Here is a 26,292-nt window from a genome sequence, read left to right on the forward strand (position 1 = left end):
GTTTGAGGATAGGTAGTTACAGGGGTTTTCAGCACTCTCATGTGCAAGTGGATGATGGAACAAGAAGAAAATTTGGGAATCATGGATTTAGTCTGCAGATGGTGGAGGAGGGACATGAATGAGCATCCTCCTGATCTGATACATCCAGGCAGAGGCTGAGTGCTTGCAAAAGAGACTGAAAAAATGCTTTCAAAGAAATACACATTTTGCTAAATCACAGTGTCAGGGATTTTGTAACTTCTCTCTCTTCTTCTCTGGCCATCTTAATGTCTCTCCAGGGGATCCATGTTACAGTTTTCCAAAGCCTTGGTCTTAGGATAAATTACCATCATATTTTATTATCAAAGGAGAAGCTGACACACAGGACAATGATTTAGTTGACTGGGTATTTGGAAATACTGTTTCACTTGATACTGTTGCCTTGTGTTACATGGAAAATTGCTCTGGAAGTGAATGTCCTAAGAACTGAAATAGCCAGGCCAGGTGAAGGTCAAAGTTAGCACCCGCAAGTGGGACTTCATTTGGAGTTCATGCTGGGCAGTGCTTTAATTTGTGTGCTGTGGCCAAGTGAAATTTCATTTACTAACCTCTTTAACCTGAGAAAAGTTCATTTGCATCTGTTTGCTGTGAATTTATTAGAGCATTACTTTTCAACCCCAAATCTGTGGTTCTCAACCAAGTCTGGCTGCCCTAAATTACTGATGGAAGTTGTGTACTGATTAAAAATATCAGGGAATAGATCAGCTCTCTACAACCAGGGCAGATTTTCCACACGTGGGAAACCAACTGTTGTATTGAACTCTGGCAAAAAATTTCAGTTCCCCACTGACAGCAGCTTGCATGGAAACCTCAGGGAAATCCCTCCTTAACATTTTCTGGTGCCAGTTTCAATCCTGACCTCTGCTGGCAGCTGGGTTCAGTTAGGAGCTGATGACTGCCTGGGTTATTGCATTGCCCCTAAACACTGAAATAAGGCAGTTTCTTATCTACAGAGAGATAAAACCTGACTCAAATCTCACTCTGTCCCACCTGCAGTTCATCATTCCTGGTGCACCTTGTCCTTTCTTTGTTTGGCAAGTGCCACCACAGTGAAGGAACCACTGCAGACATTTCCACTCTACCAATACCTGGGCAGTGATGTGATTAAGAAGGAAAAAAATAATATAAACCTATCACGGCCACACAGAAAAGGAAAGGGTTGGTGGTTTTTTTTTTAATTCTGATTTCTTGTCACTTCAAAAGGAAATGATGAAGAAGGTATAAAAGTGCATAGAAAACCTGTTGAAAACCTCTCAACTACTGCTCTAACTTTAAAGAAGTCCATTCTCTTCAACAAAACATCTACCCTGGAGTGTAGGCATCTTGCCAAAGTGTAGGCAAGCCTTTTATTCCAGGTTAAAAAGTCCAGTGTAACGAGTGAAACTGGGTAGGAACAGGAGGGAAATCACTGGAATCAACAGAGATTTACTGCTTGTTTTTGCATGGGAGGAGCTGGCTCATCTCAGGATGGATTTCAAGAGTGACTGATCCTCTCTGTGTACATGAGTAGGTTGGGGAATAGTTCTTGGAACTGAGTCAGCCCAACAATTGCTTTCATTATTTGCAGCTGTACAAAACAAATAAGTTTGAGAGAAATTTCGAGAGGTGCCAAATCCAATCCCATTGATGTGTGAGTGAGCAGTGTTTAGTGCTGCACACATGAAGCCCATGAATTACTGCTGATGACTCCTCAGCCTCACCTGTCACCTTTGCTAAATGAGCAGATCTGATGATACTCCTCAAAATAATCAAGTAATTAAACTAGAAGTGTTTTAAAGCCTTCCTTCCTTAGCATCCACAGCTTTGTCAGTAACTACTCACCACATACAAATTACCTGCAGAGAGGGATTCTGATTAGATTAAAGGCAGCTCAGTGCAGGGTTTAGACAAGCTGGAACCACAGCTTGGTCCAGGTCTGGTGTCTGTAGCTGTGAGGAACAGCTGGGCTGACAAGCCATAAAAATCCTCAGCTCTATCCCTCCATACTCACATAAACCACCAGGAGTTCACCTGAGGGGGACAATTCTGGGCTGGCACAGGCACACAGAGAAGCCTGGAAAGAGCCCAGAGGAGGGAGAGCTAGATCACAGACTATCCTGAGATGGAAGGGACCTGCAAGGATCATCCAGTCCAAACCCTGGCCCTGCACAGACCCCCCAGCAATCCCACCCTGATTGACCAAACCCTCCTGGAGCTCTGGCAACCTCGGGATTGTGCCTATTCCCTGGGCAGTGCCCAGTGGGGGAAGACCCTTTCCTGATCTCCAACCTAACCCTGCCCTGACACAGCTCCAGCCCTTCCCTGGGTGCTGTCACTGTCACAGGGAGCAGAAGTTGGTGCTGTCCCTCCACTCCCCCTTCTGAGCAAACCTTCCACCTTCCCATTTTCCTACGCAGTGCTCTGGAGAAAGGGAAGAAATCTGGCTAGGTTCACCTCCAGAGAAATGCTGGAATAGCTCTGGAGTGCAGGAAGTGCTCCCTGAGTCCCCTGGGAGGAGGTGAAGGGCTGGGGTGGGCAGGGGGAGCACGGGGTGACCCAAAGGCAGCACAGAGAGCTGTGCCCAGCTCTGGCTGGGGCTGCTCCCCAGGAGGGGTCATCCCGCAGCCCCCTGGGTGCCCTCACTCCCCCTGACTCCCAGATTTGCCTGAGGAATGTGCCCTGTCCTGGGGATGGCCAGTGAGGAGGAAGGAAAGCTATGTCTGGAGCGCTGATGAAGTAATCCTGTCTGGGAATCATTGGAAACACTGATCTGCAGCCCTCCAGCTTTTCTCAGGAGACCATGCTGGGGGAAGAGACAAAGACAGCTTCATACCTCACATTTTTTGGGTGTTTTTTTTTTTTTTTGGTTTCTCCCTAGAGTATTTAGGGCTCCTTTTTTGTGCATCTTTTTCCCACTGGGTCTGCATACTTCCTAATCATGGAGATGTGCCAGGTCTTCTCTTTCCCAGAGGAATTGCCATAATTTGGATCAAGAAATAACAACATTCCCAGCCTTTTTTCCATCAACATGAGATTACCACATTTCCTAAATACTTCAAATTGTGCTGGAGTGCCTGGCAGATGATTGCAGATGTTGCCACCTCCTTTCCCAGATTTCATGTTTATTTTCCATGTAGATCCGAGTTCCTGGCTTATCAGCCAGTCCCAAAGCGAGGACATGTCCCCTCAGTCCCCAGCTCACCAGCAGCACGGGCTGGTGACATCCCTGGCACTCCCTGAGACTCTCTGTGGTGTCAGAGGAAAAACAATGGCCCTGATTAATGAGCTGCCACTGCCCAAGACCAAACAATTTTGACCTGGAACTGCTTTCTGTGACCCCTTCCCATAAATCTGCAGCTGATCCAGAGATCCAGATCACAGACAGCCAGGAAAAGCCATGGCACTGGAATTCCAGGGGCTGCCTTGGAGCAGGTGCAGGTGAGCCCCAAATGTGATGTTTGGATTGCAGAAAAGGCAAGGAAAGGTCACAGGGTTTGTGTGTCAGCACCCAGAGCAATCAGGTGGCCTTGCTGAAGGGTTTTGCTGATTGCAGGAGGAAACCAGGGTGACCCTGTGCCACCTCAGCAGGAAATGCTGCTGCATCTGTGGCTGAGGAAAAGCCTTGTAGGCTTTTCCTACAAATCCCAAAAGCTGGGCCAAAGCCTTATCTTATCTCCAAACACTTTCTCCACTTAGCAGTTGTTTTTACTTTGCTGTTGTTGACGTCTCCCTCCTCCAGACTAATGATTTAATTTTTCTTTGTTGTCACTTTGGATCATTTACACTCCAACTGCCCTGAGCCACACACAACTTCCACTTGCAGCAGGCACAGAGGAACGGGTGGGAACTGCTCCCCTCTCTCCTGACTCAGCTGAGCAAATCCTGCCTTCCCTGGCCGGGAAAATCAATGGAAACAGGAATCCTGTTGCTTTGCCAGAGATACTCTTGGGTTAAAACTTGCATTTGTATATCCTGAAGGAACCTTTGCCATCTCTCCTGATGAGTTTGTGATTGCTAATTTAATTTTGGACAAACTTCTTCAGCTTCTGTAGGAAGGGGGACTTTGGCTCTGGCCTGGAGGTTCTCAGCTCTGTGCCCACCCACATCAGAGCCACCCTGGGGGACTCCTGGTTATTTTAATGAGGAAAACCACAGGAAGAGAGGCTTCTAGTAACCATTCCCCTCAAACAAACAAAGGAAATAGAGAATCTTTAAAAGGTGATGTACCGTTTTCCTTAAAAATAGTTCAGCTGGAATAGCAGGCAAGGGAGAGAATCCTGGCCAGAGGTGGTGAGAGGCTGAACCCCTTCTCACCTTCTCCTCTAGGAAAAGTGGTTTAGCACAGTGGAGATGCACAGGAAAAGATGAAGGGTTTAAATCTTCACTGACAAATTATTATCCTCAAAAGACACATGGAGAATTGAGAGAGCAAATAACTTGACCCAAAGCAGCGCCCTGAGCACAGGAAATGGGAGAGGCACTCAAACCACATTAGGTCTAGAGGGGAAGTTTTCCCCAAGCAGTTCTGACCCACACATTCCCCACCTGCAGCCCATTATGGGGGCCTTTGCCCTCTGTATTGACTCAGTTCCCATCAGTGCCTCAATACAGAACTCACCAGCCAGCAGAAAAGACAAAAATTGGGAGTTTTTTCTCTGACTTACAGCCAAGACCTTCCCCACAAGAGCCTCCCTTCCCCTCTGCTGGGAAAGTCAATAACATTTCGTGTAGAAGATCTTGCATAGTGCATAGAGAGCATAAAACATTTAATTAATGTCTAGGAGAATCAAAAGTCTTATGTCCAAATTCACAACAAAAGGAGGCATGGAGATGGGTCTCTTTAGTTATTTGCTACTGTCTTTTTAAACCTTTAAAAATAATAGAAAACCACTTGAGTGTAACAAGTGAAAGCTGATTCCAGGAGCTGAAGACTTAATAAAAACACCAAATATTGCAAGGCTTGTGATCCAATAATGCTGGCAGTGCTGTGGCGCCTTCTCTTTTCGTGGGGGTAACCTTGAAATAAATCCTAAAATGATTACAGGCCATTGGTTTAAACACACATGGCTTTTCAGTGAATCCCTGAGCTCTCCAATTCCAGCAAAAATAAATATCCTTGGGGATGGAAGCATGAAAATACCCTTTGAAGAGGGCACCTGCTCATTTCAAGGTGTGCTCACGCTGTGCTGGTGATGAGGTGCCCTGGCAGCTCGGAGGGGAGAACATTGTCCTTTCCTGGGTGTCATTTCTGCAGCAGGGACTGAGCTGTTTGGAGGATCTGCCTTGCCCACGATTTCTTGGGAGGAGGGGAGGGGACAGTTCTGCCTCTGCACCACCCCAGTCACCTCTCACTGGTCACCAGGGCAGGTGTGGTGTCTGGACAGCCCCCGGTGTCCAGAGGCTTCCTGGAGCTTCTGGTCCAGGCTCTGCCAGGCAAGCACAGCTCCATCATCAGGAGCATCCTCAGCAATGACAAACCAGATTTTAAATGCTGTGTGTCTGTCACCCTCCTTCCCTGACTCAAATCAGTTCCAAACTCTCCAGCCCCTTCCAAGGGGCCCTGAGTTCCCCTGGGTGCTGCTCTCTGCACAGGAGTGCCTTTACACACGGGAATTGTCCATGGGGCTCACCATGTGCACAAAGCTGTTTGTGTGCCCGAGCCCTCGTGCCATCCCTGCTCTAACCTGCCAGCACATCACCCTCTGTTCTGCCCAGCAGTCATTTCCTTGTCACCTGAAGCAGAGGCTGTGTGGGCTCTGTTCCCCCAGCTCTCCCCGTGAGCTGTAAGGATCTCCCCAGACCCTTAATCAGGGATCACATTGCCTGAGCTGTCACTGAGCCACACCCAGGCACTGCCAGGCTCACAACCCTCTGTGAGGGCTCTGCCAGGGAGAGCTGCAGTGCCCAGAGGACGCCTGGAGGAAGGCTGTTACAATTAGGAACAGAGATTAAAAATACTTTTTATCCACACTCACTGCTGGGCCCAGTATGGAGCATCAGGCTGTGCGTGGGAGGGATCTCCCTGTGCCAAGTGAGATGGAGTTGGAAACCATCTGACAGAGAGGTGAGGGAGGTCACCCATTACCCTCTGCCTGGGGAGCCTCCCGTGTTTAATGCTGGCCATGCTGCAAAATCAGATTATCCCAGGAAAAGCCGTTTTCAATATATTTTTCTCCCCTGGATAATGTATCAGTCAACCTTTCACATTTTGCTCCCGAGGATTTGTGGTTGTGCTGTGTTTGCGGTTTTCACTGCCGAGAGCAGAATGTTAAAGCCTGAACTGGAGGAAGGAATGGACTCTCAGAGTCAGAAATGGTGCAGTGAGGCTCTGGGCAGAGGCTCTGTCCTCACCTGGGCTCTTTCCAGGGGCATCTCCAGGCTGGAGGTGCTGCTCTTGTCTCGCTGGAGCCAACTTGTGCTGGCAGCAGCCAAGGCAGGGCAGGGAGTGAGGATCCTGAGCAGAGATGTCCCTTCCCAGGAGGAGCCTGTCCCTCCCCTGTGGCTCACACAGGGGATGTGCTGCTGAGACCTCTTTGTGGCTCTGCAGGAGACAACGAGCTGTCTGCCAGACCTGCAGGATTGTCACTCCAGCATCTCATCCCAAACCATGCCAGGGCACAGAGAGAAGAATGCTGCACCAGGAGCACACTCAGAGCAGGGTCAGCTCCACAGGGGATGGCAGGGACAGCTGAGGCACCCAGGACTTTTCTTGTGGCTCTCACAAGGAGCTCTGCCATGGTCATGACACAGTAATGACAGCTCACTTTTAATTTTATGTCCCTTGTAGCCCCAGAGCATGACCAAAATGATTTATCAGGGAGGAGAGGACAATGGTCTCTTAGGCCTGGGCATTGGAATTTGGGCAGTGCAATCAGGGCACTTCAGCTTCAGCAGGACCCAGCCCAGCAGGTCTCCCACCCCACCCTGGGCAGGCTGTGGGTCCTGGCTTTAGGGACAAAGGTTGGGGAGCAGGGCTGTGGAAAAGAGGAGAGGCACTGCCAGGAGTGTGCTTGATTCTCCCTTGCAGCATCCTAACACCTTCATAAAGGCATGAATCTCTCAAACACAGACAACAAATATGAAAGTGGAGCACATCCTTCTTCCTCATCCAACACAGCCTGGGGCTGTCCCCAGCTTTGCCTCCTAAAAGTCAAGTCTGGCTCTAAAGGGACCAGGGGAGATTAGGATTATTGTGAAGTCTCACTCTGCCAGTTTGGCATTAGGTGTTCTGCCCTAGCACAGCCTGACCTTGCCCCCACGACTCCCTCTGTTTTGCCCTCAAAATGTTCTTTTCCCAGCCCACTCAGCAGTGGTGTGGCAGAAGGGGCACAGTCCTTGTTTATATAAACCTTCTGTCACCTGGCAGCAGAGACCAGATGTGTGTGGCACAGGAATTCTCCTCCTGTCCTCTATGGAGTAGAAAAGCACTAAAATTCCACTTTGCTTATTCTGTTCTTCAGCTCCCGAAGCCAAAATAAACTTTGGGCAAGAAGTAACTCAGAAGCAAAACCAGAATAATTGAAAAATACTTTTCTTTCTCTTAGCAAGAACGGTGTCAAATGCTGTAAAAGCCCAAAGACTTTGCAGTCAGAACAGAGCTCAGGCTCTGACCCCAGACCCTCTGACAGTGCCACACTTGCTCATGAGAGCTGCAATCCAGAGGCACCAGCTGGATTGCAGCTCTTAAGCCCTAAGAACAACTGAAGGCATAAGAGGAGATAAATAATTTTGTTTCAAACCCCAGGATTTTCTAAGTCCTGGCTGAAGTCACAGCATCAACAGCCCGGAGCAGACCCTGGGAGGAGCAGTGTCCTGGGAGAGCAACAGGGACCCAAACCCCCCTCAGCTGGCAGATTAATGGCATTTGACAGACTAATTTGAAGCTGTTGGCCATATCCTGGAGCATTTTTGCAGAGCTCAGCACAGTCAGTCTGAGGGGGCTGTGAAATGCCTCAGCACCACAAAAGAGCCTGTGCCAGGGCTCAGCCCATTCCCAGTGGGAACTGGCTCTGCCTGGAAACCAGAGGGGACTCGGAGCCAAGAGCAAGGGTGAGCTTGCCTGGCAGGGGCTCCTCCTGCAGAGTTTTTTCTGTTGGTTTTCAGCTCAATGTGATGCTGCTCCCTGTGTGTGCCATCCCGAGGGTGTTGAGGAATAGCAGTGCTTCCCAAATGAATGGGAACTGCAGGGCTGGAGCCTCCAGCTGCTCTGCTTGCCCAGCATTTAATGGAATAGTAGTTTGGAGGTGCTAAATAATGTCACACAGAGCCACTGGAGGGAGCTGGGGTTGGACAGACTCCAACTTCTTGTTCTGCAAAGGACTTTGGAGATGGAGCAGCAGTGCCAGTGCAGGGGGAGTGGCTGGATCTGTCTCTGGTGGCCAACACTGGTTCAGAGTCTCAGCCAGTGTCGGAATCTGTGGTATTGATGATTCTGAGATTGTAGAAAGTCTCTGTCTTTCATCCATGCTTCCAAAGAAGAAGTCATAATTCGTCTGTGCTGGTTTCAAGGTTGTTTATTCTGTTTATCTCTAACATGTTCTGCTGCCCTGCCACAGCTCTGTCCTGCAGGGCAGCGTGTGGGGCTCTGCCCTCAGTGGGATGGTACAAACATTAAATACCAGAAACTACCTGTGCTGGATTTACAATAACGTGCCAATATCTGTCACCTACGTTGGACAGTGTGTCCCCAGCCTGAACCAATAGAAAAATGCCAACACCACAGTGAAACATGGAGGGCATGAAGAAGGAGAAAAAGGACAAGACACACCCAATTTCCTCCATCTTGTCCCCTTTGAACCCCTAATCTAGAATCCTAAAATTTTACTTTTGCACCCATGTCACACTCAATTATTACTTATATCAAACACTCAGAGCTTGTAATTGATTGAAAACTCTTTTCCATGGACAGAGATCACAGACAGTGTCTCTGGGGGCTCTGTCCAGGGGGGTTCCTAACCCCCTGCCAGGGCAGCCAGAGGGAAGCCCTGGATTCCCACAAGCCAGGGTCTGTAGGAAGGGACAGGGTCTCCAAGGGCAGGCCAGCACCGTGGTGTCTGGGCAGGATCCCCTCTGGAAGGACTCTGTGGTGCCATGAGATTACTTGGCCTCCACTGAGATCATGATGGGAGCTCCAAGAGCTCCTGGAAGAAGCCAGAGACGCCAAAGTACGAGTGAGTCACTCCCCACACTGATGCCAGGCAAAGAGCAATTTACTGAAATCAAGCAGCTCAGAGATGAGAGTAGAGAGGTGGGGGCAGGAAAATCACTGCTTTGTGCAGTTGAAAAGTTAAAGCCTAGTGTTTCTCTTTCTGCCAGATATGTTATCTCCCTGTCTGCTGCAAATAATGCCCGCGCTGGGAGCCTAGTGAGGATTGCTGGCTTATCGAGTTTGAGGCACAGGAGAAGAGAGAAATTTGAAGAGCAGGAGGGGAAAGAAAACACGGCTGTAATGTCAGAGCTTTGGAAGTGGAGATCATTATCAGAGCCTGATTTCTCCTCTCCTTGATTATGTTACTTTGAATTTGGACAAAGTAACCAGCCTGGCCAACCTCCACTTCTGGTTCTTCTCAGTTTCACTTTCTGAACATTGTCTCATTGTAGATGAACACTCAGATTGTCCCTGGGGACAGTTCCAAGGCAGGAGACATTTCCTGGGCCAGGAGATGATGAGAGAGACCTTTGTCACTGCGGTCATTAATGCCCCTGGTCTCAGAGACCTGACAAAATCACAGATTCCCCTGGGAGCATTACCCTAGCCACAGTGCCCACAGAACCTGGGGTTCAGCTCAGATGCAGGATTTGGGAGTGGTGATTTGGGAAACACCAGGTTTTCGATTTGCCTTTAATATCACAGGTGCTTCACAGAGCTGCTCCCCAGAATTATTGTTTTCTCTTCTCATCAATTAAAATGTAATGTATGAGCTCATCCATCAAATTATTTCCCAGGGACCTGATTCCTTCCACTTTTATATGTGTGCAAAATCCTTTTGACACAGATCTGTTCTTGTAAATCTGCAACAATTCAGTAATAAAGTTGGCTCAAAACACTATTGGCACAAATGCAGGTGCTCAGTGTCAGAAAAGAAAGAGAGGAATAAAGGAAACAAAAACAAACTGAGGGCATCTCCTGACCAAGGATAAATGCAGCACTGTGTGGGCCCCCAAATTAGGAACTATTTACAAAACAAAGAGTTTGCCTCGAGTGCATTGTGCTGCTCTGAATAGCCCTCTAAACTAATGATGGTTTCTTCTTTTTTTTTGGGGCCAGGTCTGGCTGAGGAAGAGCTTCTTCAAAAACCGAGTCTGAGCATTCCCAAGGACCACATTGTCATCTCACCAGGAGACACCCTAAAAATAAAATGCTGGTAAGTCTTGCTCAGAAAATGCAGGATTTTTGTCCTCGTGTTGATTGGTTTGGCCCAGCACAGCTCCAGGACAGAGCAGAGCCTGATGCTGGGAACTGGGGCTGTGTGGAGGGAGTTGCATGGGCTGTGACAGAGCAGGGAGGAGAGTCTGGGGTCAGCTCGGCCAAGTTCTTTGTGTTGTGCTGTTCAGGGGCCCAAGCAAAGCCCTGAGTCAGCACAGGGGAGAGCTCACAGGAGCGGGATGTGCCGTGCTTGAGGACATGGCTGTAAATTCTCTCTGAAATAGAGGCAGATTCATCTCCTCTGCAGCTAAAATCACTCCTTTCCTCCCTGTCCATAACAACAAACAAGATCACCAGGAACTGCCACCTAGCCCATCACAGATACTTAAATAAGCAGCAGTCATGGTGTGCATATTCAAAGACCCAGCCAGTTTAAACATAACATGTTATTTAAATCATATTTAACCAGGACTTGTGAAAAACCAAAGTGCCACCTCAGTCCAGGCACAATGTGTGCCACCAGCCATGCAAGGACCAGCAGGATTTTGGTGATGACAGGGAGAGGATGCTCAGCGAATGGGGATACATCTGACACACGAGGAAGGAGCAAACCCAGAGCACTCTGCTGTGCCAGAACATGCAGCAGCTGCTGGGTCCCACAAAAGGCCTCAGACTGAGATGGATGGAGGTGTTACTTGTTCTGAGTGGGATTTTTACACATCACTACTGCCAGAGGATGTTTCTCAGATTTTTCTCTGAGAGTGTTGTCGGAAAAAAGCTCAGGGTAACACAAACTCTCACAATTTCTCTCTCTCACACACACATGGATTTTACACCTTCTTGCAAGGCTCCCTTGGCTGACACCACTACCTGGATGGTTTCCTGCAACAGAAGTTACTGAATACAGGAAAAAAAAAAAGCAGTGAGAAGATTAATCTAAGCTTTAGGCTACGCTGACACGTCCCCTCTGATTTTTGTCCCAGACTATTTAATCCTTTGTTATAGTGAAAGGTGAATGGGCTCAGACTGTGTAAATTTGGGATGTCTTCTGGAGTGCAAGGCAGCTTTTTTCCAAATCCCTCCAGCTTGCCATGTGGCTTACGAGGTCAGAACAACCTTCCAGTGATATTTTTAGCTCGGCAAACAGCAAACATGATGGCAATAAAGCCTAAGCAGTCCTTTAACATCTCAGTGGTGCTCTCCATAAAACCTGTGTGGACTCAAAGAGCCTGAGGTGCCCCAGGCCAATTAAATCAACATTTCCCAGCAGTTCTCCATCCCCCACCTTTCTAATCTGGAGGACCATCCTACTATTCTTGTATCACCAAATGAATAAATAATTGAAGGAGTTACAAGCACTTCAGTCCCACATTGTTTTATGGATGCAAGCAAGAAATCCCCAAGAGAGGTGTGAGAAACACAAAAGGATGTGAGCATGGGGTGTAAGATGGGACCAGGGCCTGGAGCACTTCAGCTCCTTGGCTCAGGTGATTCAAAACCTGGGAAGTGAAGTGGTTTCTGAATGCAAGATTCCCTGAATCAGGCCCTCTGGGGATGTCTGCCCTCCTGCTCCTCTGCCATACTCATGGGTTAGCTCCTGGCCCAGGGGAGCTCTGGAATTCTTTGTGCTTCCAGGGGCATTTGGGATGTGTGGGGCACAGGATGGGACAGCAGGCCCAGCAGGTCTCTGGGAATGTCCATTCTCCCTTCAGCTCTGGGCTTTTGAGGTTCTTGGCCAAGAGTTCCTGGTTTGTGGTAGTGGAGCCAAAGCTGCTGCTGCCACTCCCCTCTGGCAGATGTGTGAAACTCCCAAAGCAAGAGCTAAAGGATACATTATCCACCAGGATAATGTATGTAGGGGGGGAAAGAATTAAGGAAGCACAGGTGTTTAATGCCAGTGCTGCCCTGCAGAGCCACCAGAGCAGAACTGGATGGACACCAGAGGGGGAGTGAGTGGGTGACGAGGAGCGGGGACATGGTGACGTGCTGGGAGCTGTGTCTCCGTGTGAGCTGGCTCTGTTCCCTATTCCAGGCCAGCAATCCCAGTCCTGGAGTCACCAGTGACGTTGGTAGGGTGGGCCAGAGCTCTGAGTGCTCGGAAGGACAACGGGAAGCGGATCTGATGTGGGGTGGGGCTGTCCAAGCCACCAGAGCATCCAAGAACAAGGGCGAGGCTGCTCAGCAGAGAGGATATTCCCACTTTTCCCAGTGCTCTCCGTCAGCCTTGTGCTGGCAATAACCCCAAGAGCCCAGCTCCATGTCCGCCTGCTCTCCAGGAAGGCGACAGAGGGACGGGCAGGAACGAGGGCCAAGAGGATGTTTGTGGAAATGTCACTGGATGTCCTGGCAGACGTGCTCTGACTGCACCTATTGCACCCTGCAGGCCGCTGGAGCTCTGAGTTCTTGGCTAGCTGGGAATTTCACACAGAGACACACTTTGGGCTTTGCCACCTCAGTCATGGGTCAGCGTGTCTGGACTGGATTTCTCCCTGAGAATACAGAGCTGGGGAAGTTCAGGGGTTCTCACTCCCTCCTCAGCAAATGCCAGTGGGAATTCTCTGAGTGAGAAGGGACAGCCAACCGCCCTGTTCTCGAGAGCACACACACAACTCCTTCTCTCCAACACCAACTTCTTCCCCAGGAAAATCCACAGGAAATTAGCCCCCAGCCCACCAGTTTCCACACTGAAAACCAGTTTGCTACAAAAAACACCATCATCTTCATCTCCTAGGCCAATGTGGTAGCTCTGGTCCATCCCCACAGCCCTCAGAGAGAGCTCCAAGAGCTCCTGCAGCTTCTGATGCTTCCAACACATCCAGCTGTGACTTAGATCAGCTGGAAGCTCTGGGTCCTGCAGCAGGTGACATCCAGGACCCACTTTTTATCCTGAATTCCATGGAATTGCATTTTTCACGAGCTGTGCTTGGACATCTGGCAGCAGAGGAGTCAGGTAGGAGGAATGTGCATCCTCTGCCCTCCTGGCTTGATGTTCTGGCTGCTGTCACATGGGAAATTGGAAAAAATGTGTCCTGAGCAGATATTCACAGATTTGTAACCTGATTAGTTTCAGCCGTTCACAAAAATCAAGACTGAGTCACTGCTGATTAGGCATGAAAGGTGATGAAAAATTACATAAATATCCTCCTCTCTCCATGCAGCCTCAGTGCAAGAAAATATACATTAATTTAGCCATTAAAATAGGCAAAGTCCTCCACCTCGAACAAACATATAATTTTATCTGATGCTTTGTAATGTTTGAAGTAGTTAAAATACAGTGTTATAAAAACAAACTTGTGTTCAGGCAGTGTGTTAGAAGAGAAATTAAACTTTTCTCCAGGAGTTTGCTGCAGCTCCCACGGAGTATTTCAGGAATGTCTGGGGAACAGTGTGGGGTGATCCAGCTCAATTTCTGATGGGTGGAAGTGCAAACACTCAGCAACCTTCAGAATTTTTTTGGGAATGACAAGGGTAGGAGCACTGGGAACGGTTGGCCAGAAAGAATCCCCAGTTTTGCCTGAATCCTGTGTAATTTGGATGTGTTGTGCTGGCAGGGGAGCCCCGTCTGTGAGCTGGCAGCTGAGGGAGGACAACCCGCGGGTGCACGTGAGCAGCTGCCGCGATGTCTCCGGGCTGAGCTGCAGCCAGATCATCCTCAGGAGAGCCATGGCCAACGACACTGGCTACCTCAGCTGTGCCCTCAACAGCACCCCCGAGCACCAGGGGCTCGTGGCCAGGATCTATGTCTTTGTCCAAGGTAAGAATTCCACTTTTTAAATGGTGTTGGGCTGTGGGAGCTGCGTGAGGCAGAACGAGCAGTGCAGGAGCTTCCACCTCTCCGCTGGCCCAGGAGGAAGCAGCAGCTCTGATGCTCTGAACAGACCAAATGCATCTGGGTTTTCATGGCAGCTGAATTCTCAGGGACATGGATGTGAGAACCAGAGATTACCCAGCCTGTTCAGTTCCAGGACTTGAAAGCTGGATTGTGCCATCAGTTTTGTGTCCCAAGTAACAGATACTTCCTTAGATATCCTTCCTTTTAAGACTAAATTCTTCAGTCCTAAAGGGTTTTGCTGTCACAGTGCTTTTCCAAAGATTCATCCTTAATACTCAAGCCCTGTCTCTTTCCCTTCCTCCCCAGGCATGGACCTTCCCAACAGGATGCTTTGTAATTCCTTCCCTCCTACACATTTGTCCTTACATCTGTGAGACATTCCTACCAGAGCTGGGTGACTGCATTGGATATATTTTGCTGTAAAAAATGCCCCAATGCTCATTTTTATTCCCTTTGAGCTACCTCTGCCCCACATTTCAGAATCATTGAGTTCAAATCCAGGAATTAATGGAAGCAGGAACTTCAGAGGAGCACGGTCCTCTGTGATTAAATGAATGCAACCTATTGAACCACCATTCCAATAATGGGAATTTTGGTTAGAACATTGCCTCCAAATGCTGAGCTTTTTTCAAATCTACTTGACAAATGCATTACTAAACACTGAATCATCTTGGATCTTCCAAGCTGAGATTGTGACTCCTAAGATGAAGCTGAGATGACTTTTAGTGCCTTGAATAGATAACACAAACTCCTCTGGTGCTGGATAGGCTCAGCCTTCGCCTCCCCACAAATACTCATGTGAATGAATTAATTTCATTTTCCTAGTAAAAGCTAAAATGTGGTTCTTTGAATCATCTTACACAAATGCTGCAGAGGCAGTGAGTTTGTCTGATGGTATTTGGGGAGTGCGGCAAACCTACACCTCCAGAAGACACAAATCTTTGCTGTCAGCTCTGACTCAGGGTCTCAGGGTGTTGCCAATGATGGTGAAGCAACACAAGGAGTGATTTCCATCTCCCAGGGGACTCTGATATGCCCACACAGCTAAATTCAGCTTTTGCACCTCCAGGTGAACACACCTGATCAATTCATGTGGGTGACACTTTCCTGCCTGTTGAAAACAGTCCCTTTTTACCCTTATCCTGCTTTCCCAGCAAGTTTTCCTCTAATTGGAAAGTGGCTTTTTGGCATTACTTCTTAGTTCCTGAAGTAATTTTTTTCTCCCTTTCTATTTCCTTTCTCTGTTTTTTTCTTTGCGCTCTGGTTGTTTTATCCACCCTGGTTCTTGTGCTGAACTGTTTCCTTTTCCCATTACACCCAGCTCAGATGCCCCAGGTCCAACATTGTTAACCCAGCCTGTCCCAAGCTCCAGGAAATTCAATTCTCTGTCCAGATTCAGTGCCCTGGCTGCCTACCCAGCCCTTCATTACGCTGTGGCAGGAGCACGTGCAGGAAATGTTGTGGATCTTTTGGGACTGCCTGAGCACTTTCCTGAAGAAAATATCCCAAGTTATGAAATGCCTCGCCAGGGATGCTCTTAGAACAGAGCTGATCTAAAAAAAAGGCAGGATGTCCTCCTGCTTGCCAAGGTTCTCCTGACAAACAGCACAAAATCACCCTCTCAGGTGCACTTTAATTGTGTCCCATGTCCTCCCTGCTCTAAAAGCTCTTACTCAGACTCCTGTGCTTGAAAAGCCGTGGAAGGAAAAGTGGGTGGAAAATCCCCTGGCTTGTCCTGTGCACCCAAAGCAGGGCTCTGCCCCAGCAGCTCAGTCCAGGAGCTGCAGGTTCCTGCTGGGATATGACCTGCCAGGCTGAGGAAGCTGCTTGGCCCTGTGAAATTGAGCTATTTATTCCTCAGCATGGATCTGTCCTCAGGGCATGCTCTTCCTGCCATTCAGTTCCTGTGGATATTTGTTGGAAGCCAGCAGGCTGTCCTGGGGATGAGGAAACTGCTCTGGACTTAAACAAGGAGTTCAGAGCACACCTATGGCTTTCTTCGATGTTTAAACATGCCTTTTGAAGGAAATTGCTGTGACAGTGTCTAGGCAGCACTGAGAAACCCATCAGCTGTCTCCACGTGAGGGAACTCACAGATCCCTGGCAGTGCCAGACAGGGGTGAGGCCCAAAGCTCATCTCTGTGGATGTTTTATGGAGAGAGCAAGTGCTCAGTGGGGTGACTGTGAGGCTGAGCCAGGTGGAGACAGAAAATGTGGAGCCAGCCCCTGAAGGCTGGAGATTTCTCTGAGGCTACAAGCCATCTTTGCCAAAAAAGGAAGGGGAATGGTATTTTTCCCTTCATTCCTGGCCGGCTGCTCGACACCAAAATGAGAACATGATTGTGTCGGAAGCCCTGATATTGGCCATTATTTCCTGTGCTGCCTCCTGTTTTCCCAGCCTCCCTGGAGGGGTTTGTGAGCCCTGGCAGGACCTGGCACTCACAGCTCTCCCTGTGGGGTGGTGGAGCTGTGACACTGCACATCCCTGGGGTCAGGAGGGGCAGCTGCCACCCCTCAGCTGTGCTTGGGCACTGAGGGAGGCACAGCTCAGAAGCTTCATCCTGAATTAATTGTCCCCGAGGCCTTCTCTGCATCCCGCTGCAGCTGCAAGTCCCAAGGGTCATCATTAAAAAGGAAGACAGCCCCTTCTCCTGTTGCTCATCTCCCTGTTGGAAATACAGAGTAGCCCAGGGCTGGAACAGAAATAGTTGGGAGTTCTTAACTGAGTTAATTCCATCTCAGCTCTGAGGGATAATCTCTGCAGGGAAAGGCAGGGTCTGGTCCCACACTGCAGTGGCAGCCCCATGGAAAATGCTGCCACAGCCACCCAGACACAGCATCTGCTTCCATCTGCCTTCTGCATTTACCCCTCCTGACCAAGGGACACCTCCCTGTGAGAAATATCCTCATTTACTGCAGCCTTTGGGATCCCTGTGCTAAGGGACAGGCAAGCTTTGTGAAAATACAGACAGTTCTTTTGACAGTGGTCCCCTCAGTGTGTTATCCACTGTGTTCTAATATTGAATCCAAAACACAGCACTGTTCCAGCTAGAAAAAAATGATCTCAATCCCAGACAAAACCAGGTCAGCATCCACCCCTTATTTCATATCTTTTCCACCACGCCAGGTCCCACATCCCACATTTTCCAATACCCCATTGCCTTTCCTGTCTCACATATACACACAGATATCATTCCCAGCACATATAAAATTTAACATGGCTTAGAGAAGGAGGAAAAAAGGGACAAATCAAGCAAAGATTCATTCCACCTTCCCAAAGGGCTACCCCAGGCTCCAGTCTAGACAGGAGTCAGGACTTGCAGCTCTCAGCTATTTGAAATACTGTCAGTGTCAGCAAAGTCAGAGTCCTGGGGGGGTCAGCTGGAAGAGCTCCCAGCTCAAATCCTGCCTCAGCTCCATGTTCCTCCAGCAGCTCCTGTGTCACAGTCAAGGATCTGCTGCACGTTTTGTACCCCTGAGTCAGTGATCAGAGCAAGGAATGAGCCCACCCAGTCCTGCTGCCTCCACCTTGTGTGACTCCAGTGCTGAGGTCACTGGAGCTGGGCACATCTCACCGAAGAGTGTCTGCGTAAGTTCCTCCAGGTTTCCAAGCTAGGATTCCTGCCCACCCCCAGTGGCATTTGCTTTGCCACAGCTGCAGGGCTAAAAGAGGCACCTCCTCAATGTATGGGGCCAGCAACATCCTTCAACATCTTTTATGCAAAGTAGGCCTGTTATTCTATTTCTTGAAATAATTATGGCCATGATAGAGCTACTTCTCAAATAACTGCTTGAGAAACACCAGTCCCACCTCCTCTGAGTGCAACAGGTAGAAAATGCTGTGGGTGAGCCCCAGGAGAGGCTAAGCAGAACAGGGTAGATTCCCCAATTCCTGCTCATTCCAGTGGGTCTTACTTTGAACACACAAACATTTTAACAGTGAACAGTTAAACAGTGAACATTTGAACAGTGTGTCCCCACCCAGAGCCATCAGCTGCTGGTGTTTCACCACCTCAGTGGTGGTGTGAGTGAGGAACACAGGACTGAGGGAGTCATTTGCTTCCACATGTTTGGTTTTGAGTTCTGGTGTTCCAAGAGCACAGGAAATCCAGAAGATGCTCCCACAGAAAATTTGAGTTCTGGCTCCTTTTAAAGGAAGGAACCATGTGGGAACCATGAAGACACAAGCCATAGTGCAGTCTTGCCAGAAGTCCAGAACATGAGGACTGGAAATCAAATTTGAAGCAAGACTGACATTTTTATGGGAGCATGAGTCCTGCTGAGGCCATTCCAGAGGGAAATGGGGGATGCATCAAACCCAGCTTGTCCTGCTGGAGCATCTCCCTGCTGGTCAGCTCCAGGGAAGGGCAGGAGTGAAGAGTGTGGTCCAAGAGACTGAGGAGAGGTGGTCCAAGTGCTGCAGCAGGGTGGAGTTCACATCAGCCACAGCCCAGGGATGAGCAGACTCATTGGCCTCATCCCTTTCCCACCATGAGATATCTGAAGAAGCTGGCAGTGCATGGAAGCGGCCCTCAGCTGAGATCATATTTTCTTTCTGATGTTCTTTGAAGCTGACTCCTGACTCCTTAATCCTCTTGACAGTTCACAGAGATAATCTGAAAGTGAGAAACAGAACTGCAGGGCTGGGTGACAGCTTTGGGCTTCGGCTCGCTTTTCCCAAGGTTGTACCAGTGGGAACAGAGCTGGAGCTACATTTCTTCTTTCTTTGAGGCTGCAGACTTGCTGCCAGACCTGGGCCAGCTGAGATAGGCAGCTGCTGAGCTGTGTGCCCTGCAGATAAAGTGGCTGTCCCTGCCCACAGCAGTGGCTGGGAGGGTTGGCTGCACATCCCAGCTCAGTGTCAGAGCACAGGGAACACAGGCTGTGCCCTGGGCAGGACCCGCGAGGATTGAGGGCTGCATCCAAGGGACAAACAAGATGCTTTTAGCTCTGAATTAAGGCATTCAGTATCTTCAAATCACATCCTGAAGGACTTGAAGGATGCGATGAGTGAGCAGTGCCAGTTCAATGACAGCTCCTGGCAGCCCAGCAGGGAGAGAGGATCCCTCCTCATGGATCAAGAATTTCTAAATGAAAGCCCAAAGGCCAGAATCACACACACTTCCCCCACTGCTTCCTTCCTGGTTTTTATCCACTCAGTAGCTGCTAATTGCTGAGCCTTCCCCAAGGTGGGAGACCTATTCTTAATGGGACTTCAGGTAAAGCTGGGGAGTATTTTCCACATAGTCAAACCTGTCTAAAATCTGGTGGGGGAGTCAGAATTTATAAATTCTTCTGCTCCTTGAAACATAATTCTAGATAAAGCATGGAGGCTTCTTTTTCTGTGGTGTTTTGTTGTGTTTTTTAAAAAATAAATCTTTCCATTTTGCCTTTGTTTGCTTGGCAGCAAGAAGCATTTAGCTTCTACAATTTTTGAAGTTAACACTTTTTAGAGTAATATTTTTTTCTCTACAAATATTCCTGTGTTCATAACAGCAATCTCCAGGGGAAGAATGCATTTCATTTGACCAAAACAGAATGCTTCATGTTGACTCAGGATGGCTTCTGGGGGTTTTGCAGTCACTTTTGTTTTGCCTAAAGAGAAAATATTCTGCTTTCTGTTTAATCTAAACATTCCACCACCAATTCTTTTCATTGGCCTGCCAAACTGAAAGGTCTTTTATTTTCAAAGATCCAGTTTCAAAACAAGTGCCTTTATAGGAGTTACTCCTGTACCTAGAGGCAGCTTTGATGGGTCACCAGGGGGAATTCAGCAGGCCAGGCTGTTTCCTTGTGAAGCTTTCCAAAATGCTCTGCCCAAAGTGTCACTGCACTGCTAATGCTGCTATTACTGTAAAGAACAGCTTATAAACCTCCTCTCGATGCTTTTTGACCTTGATGAAGACAAACTTCATGGGGATTATGTCAAAACATGAACTTAAAGAACCTGTGAAACTCTGCCCAGGCTCCCTAGCTTAGGTATGGCTGAGTGAAGAAAATAAATGACAAGGGCGAAGGAATTATCTTTATCTGGAACAAAGCGAGAGGCAAAATGAGAATGTTGAGGAATTTCACGGACATGAACAGCCGTGAATACTGTCCTCAAAGTCCATTTAGTGCTCAGCATCCTCCTGGGCTGGCAGCACCTGAAGGGAGAGGCGCTGTCAGCTCCGGTGCTGTGAGACAAATACCACCAGACAAATCGCTGTCACCGTGCAGGAATGAAAAAATCCCAAATCCTGTAATAAAATCCTCTGTGTGTGTGTGTCAGGACGAGGTTTCAGAGGCACAGACACGGAAATAAAGAGCTGTAGGAGAGATTGAATCTACAACATGCTGAGGGCAGCGCTGAGGGGTTTAAGCCCTCAGCTCCAGGCTGTGGAGGCGTGAGGGGACAGCTGAGATTGCCCAGCTGGAAAGACCCTCCCAAAGCTCATCTCGAGCAGCAATCCATCTCCTCCCGGACACTATGAACATCTCAACATGAAGGGCTTCAGTGCCTGAAGGAAAATAATGTTCTTGTCGACATTTAGAGCTGCTTTTGTGCGCTCCGTGCTCGCTGTGTGTCTGTCTGTCCCCGGGGCCAGGCCCGTCCTGCCCCAGCCCGCAGCCAGGGCTCCTTGGCTGGGTGTTTGTGTCCTGCCATCCCTGCTGGGCAAACAGAACACCCTGGCCTGCCTCAGCTTCCTGCAAACGAGCTTTGCAGCCTGCAGTAAATCATTCTTTTTAATTATCTTCTGGGAGTCGCTGGGTGTTTCTTTCTGGGTGAAATTCATAGGGCATTTCACCTTCCCAGCTCAGCAGGAGCAGATGTGCCAAGCTACAGGGAAATACTCTGTTTTCATAAGGGGTTTCTTTGCTGAGGAATTTTCCCTCAGAGTTCAGTGCTGGTGACTGTGGAGAGGACAACACCTGCATTTCCCATGCCTCAGCTCTCCAGATTGCAACACTTGAGTGCAATTGATTTACACCACCTGGCACTGGAGAGCTTCCTCCTGGCTGAGGTTATCATTTTTAAAGAAAAGTGACCCTGTCCCTTTTGTTTCAAGAAGTTCTGTCTCTGAGAGACTTTTTTACAAGGAGTTAACTGATTGCTGGTGGACTGGAGGTGGTGAGCATGGTTGTAAAGCTGGCAGTGACACTCCTGATGTTCCAGCAGATCATTTTTCCACGCCACCATCAGTCTGAACTACTGAGGGGTTTCAAGAAGCATCTGATTCTTTGTCTGCACAAACCATAACAAAGGTATCAGCTGGCAGTTGATTAGCTCAGAATTTATCCTTTGCCATTGTGTTAAGCCCCAAAGCTGAGCCACTTCATATTTGCTTATCTGCTAAGTGAGCAGTCCAGCTGCCTGGAAAGTGCTGGAAAGTCTCCCCTTCCCAATGGTATTTCCTTGCTCCTGCTTAGGAGGGGGTTTGGAGCAGCTGCAGCAGGACACACAATGCTTGAGCTTTTCACTGTGTCCTGGGGCTCTTTAGTGTTTGATGACTGAGATATTTGAGGCTGTCCTATCCCTGGAAGAGTCCAAGGCCAGGTTGGATGGAGCTTGTTGGATGAGTGAGCTGGGATGGTGGGAGGTGTCCCTGCCCATGGCAGGGATGGAACTGGATGGGCTTTAAGGTTCCAACCCAAACCATTCTGGGATTCTGTGACATTGTTTTTTCCTTTTGCACAGAGTTCCGCAGTTAGGGAGGGAAACAAAGCCTCCCTGGCCTCAGAGACAGACCCAGGTGCTTGACCTTCCCCTGCAGCTGCCTGGCCCTGTCACTGTCCCCTGATGGCCAGAGTACAGCCCTCACCTCCTGGATGGGCTCTCATGGCAAACCTGTAGCAGGGCAGCCCTACAAGCTGCTGCCACAGCAGCACCCCCATTCCAGGAGCTGAAATCACAGAATATTCCAGGTTGGAAGGGACCCCCAAGGAACATGGAGTGATCACTCTTAAGTGTGATTCACTCTTAAATGAATGGCCAAACAGGGCTCAAAACCACAACCTTGGCTTTATTAGCACCCTGCTCTGACCAGCTGGGCCAATCCCAGTGGCTCTCACAGGTATCCATCCACAGGTATCCCACCCCACCTGTTTAAGAGCTCTGATATTGCAGATGGAAACAGGGAGGGAAAAGCCCTTTCATAGGGAGAGAACTCTCCAGGCTTGGGTATAAACTGGACAAAGCAGTGAGATAACACAAGTCACTGAGATAACACAAATCACAGCTATCTGCTCTAGGATACCCCACTGGCTTAGCAAAGAGGAGAGCCCATAAAATAGAAAACCATTTTCTCCTTTTTATTTTTAAACACAGTGAGAATGATGCCCAGAAGACCCAACACCCACGTGTGATTAACAATCACCACAACTGAAGCCATCCTTTCCTTTTCTCAATCTTTATCACCCAGAAACTGCCTCTTGCTGCTCTTAAGTGCATGATGATTTTAAGATACCATCAAGATTTCAAAGAGTGATGGTAGAAGGACAGATTTATCTAGTTTGGCTTCTAATTCAGATTGTAGTTTATCTGTGATAGTTTATCTGCAGTCCCTGGTTGGACATGTGGCAATTCAGGAGCAGGCTGCTGTTAAAAATCAGTTAGGACTGAAATACAGCTTCTGTCACATGCCCTGCTTCCCTTCCCATTAGGTGAATCGGTAGCAACATACCTGTCCTATTTGCAGCTGGAAAAAGGTAGATTAATTTTAGGTCTCTTATGAATCTGAAAATTTGGCAGAGATAAGTCTTGGGGTTTGGAAAAGATGATGGAGAATAGGGTTAATTTTTTTTTTTTTTTTTCCTGAGCAGGAAATATTTTTGAGACATTTTATTCTGTTTTGACTAAGATGCATCAATCATTGCACAGTTCAATATTTTCCTGCCTTTTAGGATTATTTCATATTTGCTTAGCTGCCTTCTTTTGATTTATGCTACCTCTTAAACAAACAGTGCTATTCTGAAATTCTTTCTAAAAATACTGACAGAAATAATTTTAAATTCAGTGCTTCCATCTTTTCAGTCAAAATTTGATCTTGAATTGTTAATAATTTGGTATCAGGAAGCTAATTGTTTCCCCATCAAATTTCCTCTTGGCCTGTATCTTCATCCATCCATCTTTTACCCTTTTCCATCCATTCCATACCCTTGTCCATCCCCTGTCATGTGGTACATTCCTTGTTCTTTCCTTTTCTCCACAGGACAAGAAATAATTGTGATTACATTTCCCCTGACACCTTTTTGCACTTTGTTGCAAGTACACAAAAATCTACTCTCGCTGCTTTTTCCTATCACAAACAACCCAATGATCTTCTTTTAATTATCCAGTGTCTTCTTTAAAGTAGAATAAAAATATTGTCACATTTGATACCTCCCAGTGTGGCTCAACTGGAGAGCAAGACTGCAGAGGGACTAAGCTGCAGGGATAAACACTAAACACATTTCAATAATCTGACTCAACAGGAGAATTTAGCATTTTTGGGAAAGTGCATGAGATACTGAACTGAGTATAAATATTTCCTATTTGTTTTGGGGCTTGGACCAAACTACAAAGTTATGGTTCAAAGATTAGGTTTCTCAGCTCAAAGCTTGATTAGAACCAGGGCCTGCCTGACCAGAAAGTTCAGATGTGTATCTGAAACTTCCTAAATGTGGGGAGATTAGAGATCTAATGTTTTAATTCTAATTAATCTCTCTCACATAACATTTCCTGCAATGCCCTTATGCCAAGGCACAGCCAGAATAAACCAATGGCTTGGAAGAAAAGCTGGCATAAAAAGACAGTGCTAGAAATTAGAGAAATCATCCAGATTTTGGGTCTTTATCTGCCTTGGGTCCAGTGCTCATGCTCAGCCCCTTGTCCTGGGTACACACATCTCTGGTGCTTGCACAGTGCCCTGAGTGCTTTTTGTAAAACACCATCATCACCTCACACATGGCCTGTCACACACACAGCTCCAACCAACAGTTTCTTTCCTCCTGATGAAGCCCATGGTTCCTTTTGTCTGCTAAGGACAAAATTCCCAGTTCTCAGGGCTAAAATGAAGCTCCAAACCCCACAAAAGGCAGCATGGCCACTCTGATGTGTACATCCCTGCCTTGGTGTAGTTGGGAGTGAAACTGGGGTGGGATGTGGAGCAAAGGAGCTCCAGCTCTGCACCGAGCTGATTCTCTGAGGGTTAATTCCAGCTGACAGCCCTTGGGCATTTCCATGACATTTCATAAGCAAAGGCTGTCATTATTGATATCCACAAATAAAGGACAGGGGAGCTCCTAAGGCCCAGAAGTATCTTAGCATCCTGAGCTGGTAACCCCTGCAGTTTTCATGTGTCTGCACAGAAATGTGCCATTCTGGACAATTTCTGGATGAATGTGGGGCTGAATGCAAGGAATTGGTCATTGGCTCCAACCCCTGTGTGACAGTGGCAGGATGTCACTGCATGTCCTGACCCCAAGGAAGCCTTTCTGGGCAGCTCAGTGCTCACACTGCTTTGCCCTTCCAGTGACTGAGCAGTTTTCCAAATCCATGTTCTCTTCCCTGCAGACTACAGGAATCCATTTGTGGAGATGCACCCGGAGCACCCCGACATCATCTACATCACGGATGATAAAAGAATAGTGGTGATCCCCTGCCGGGTCACCTCCCCAGACATCAGACCCAAGCTCACCCAGGTAAGACATGGCTTCAGAGAAGCTCAGTTCAAGGTCTGGGCTGCCAATAAAGTGGGGAAAACCAAAAATTTAGATGTATAAAGGTGGGTAAATTCCATTAAAAATAGCAAAGAGCCTGAAAATCCAGAAACGTGAACCTGTTCTCGCAGTGTGTTACTGTTGAACTGGGTAAAAAGATTTTTTGGGGATTAGGCTGAGTTTAGCACATTTGTTTTTGTGTTGTGGCTTGGTGCTCCTCCATAAATTGGCAGTAGATGACAAAGCACTATTTTCCTTTAAAATTCCTTGCATAACACCTGGCTCTCTCTGAAAGTTTCTCTCTTTATACCTTGAACCTCCTTAGAACAATTGCCCATTTTTGCTTCATTTCATCAATTCAAACCAAGTTTCAGCCTTGGGAATAGATGGCTCCAGCATCCATCCCTGGCAGCAGTTCCACCTGAATGTCAAGGTTACAGCACAGTCTGTGCAGGCCAAGGCTGTTTGGGATAATAAAAATGGAAATTTAAGGTCTGGGCCCTGATCAGTCAATGGAGTCACTCATTTAAAGGGCTTCAGAACTGCTCTCCAGAGTAGCCTGTCATGGAGTGAGGAACACGACAGAGGTCTCCTGGATCCAATCCTGCATTTTATGTCAGGAATTCTGTGCCCTTCTCTTCCCCTGCCAATCTGATAGCTCAGGAAATCCTGAAGGGAGCAGGAGCTCATCCTGTGCCCCTTTTCTAGCCTGTTCTGGAAGGACTGTGAGGGATGAGGCTGTTCTGGACATGGCAGAGAGGGGTCTGAGCACCTCTGCTCCTCGTGGCAGTTCCATGCCTTCAATGTCCCCTTCTCCTGGGAGGCAGCACAAGGAACCATGGGGGACTGGGACAGGGCTCCAGCTCCTGCTGGGACCCATAGCATGCTCCCAGTAGAGGTGCAGAGGGACAGCAGGAGCCTTTTTGCTTTGGAGATCTCTAATGTTAAATTTCATCAGCAGCGATTAAAGTGGGGAAAGAGGCTCCTCTCCAGTTATCATTTTAGGCTGGACAAGTGTTACCATCTTCCTCCTTGGCTACAAAAATGAAACATCCCTCTCTGATTTGAGCCTCCTTCACCAAATTCATGGCTGGAGCAGTGCTGCTGACCCTGGCAGCATCAAGGTGGCCTTGGAATTCCCATCTCCACGTTTTTTATTGATGGACAGCCCTGCTCTTCCTGCTTCCCATCTAAATTCCCAGTCATTTCTCCAAACACAAACTGCAGCCTGGCTGCTGGAATGAAATCTCCACCTAAATCTCTCCCACAAAAAGCTGTCCCAGGAAGATTTCCCCCTCCAAGGCTGAGCAGCTGGGGCTCAGGGCAGGGAGGCAGAGGTTGGGCACGGCTCCCAGAGGAGCTGGGAGCTACTGGGATGGTGGCACCTTGGGAAGCC

The 26,292-nt window shown here is 48.2% G+C and overlaps 1 protein-coding gene across 2 annotated transcripts in view; it reads left to right on the top strand.

Moving 5' to 3' along the window:
• The window catches only part of LOC100229347 (vascular endothelial growth factor receptor kdr-like), a 124,305-nt gene that overhangs the window by 22,805 nt on the left and 75,208 nt on the right, over window positions 1–26,292 (top strand). For both annotated transcript variants that reach the window (XM_012573084.5, XM_072929250.1), the window contains exons 2-4: window positions 10,286–10,382; window positions 13,936–14,138; window positions 24,751–24,878. In XM_012573084.5, the coding sequence (XP_012428538.5) occupies window positions 10,286–10,382; window positions 13,936–14,138; window positions 24,751–24,878 (428 nt within the window). The remainder of the gene's footprint in view (window positions 1–10,285; window positions 10,383–13,935; window positions 14,139–24,750; window positions 24,879–26,292) is intronic.

The sequence above is a fragment of the Taeniopygia guttata genome, chromosome 4A (assembly GCF_048771995.1).
Source record: "Taeniopygia guttata chromosome 4A, bTaeGut7.mat, whole genome shotgun sequence".
NCBI lineage: Eukaryota > Metazoa > Chordata > Aves > Passeriformes > Estrildidae > Taeniopygia > Taeniopygia guttata.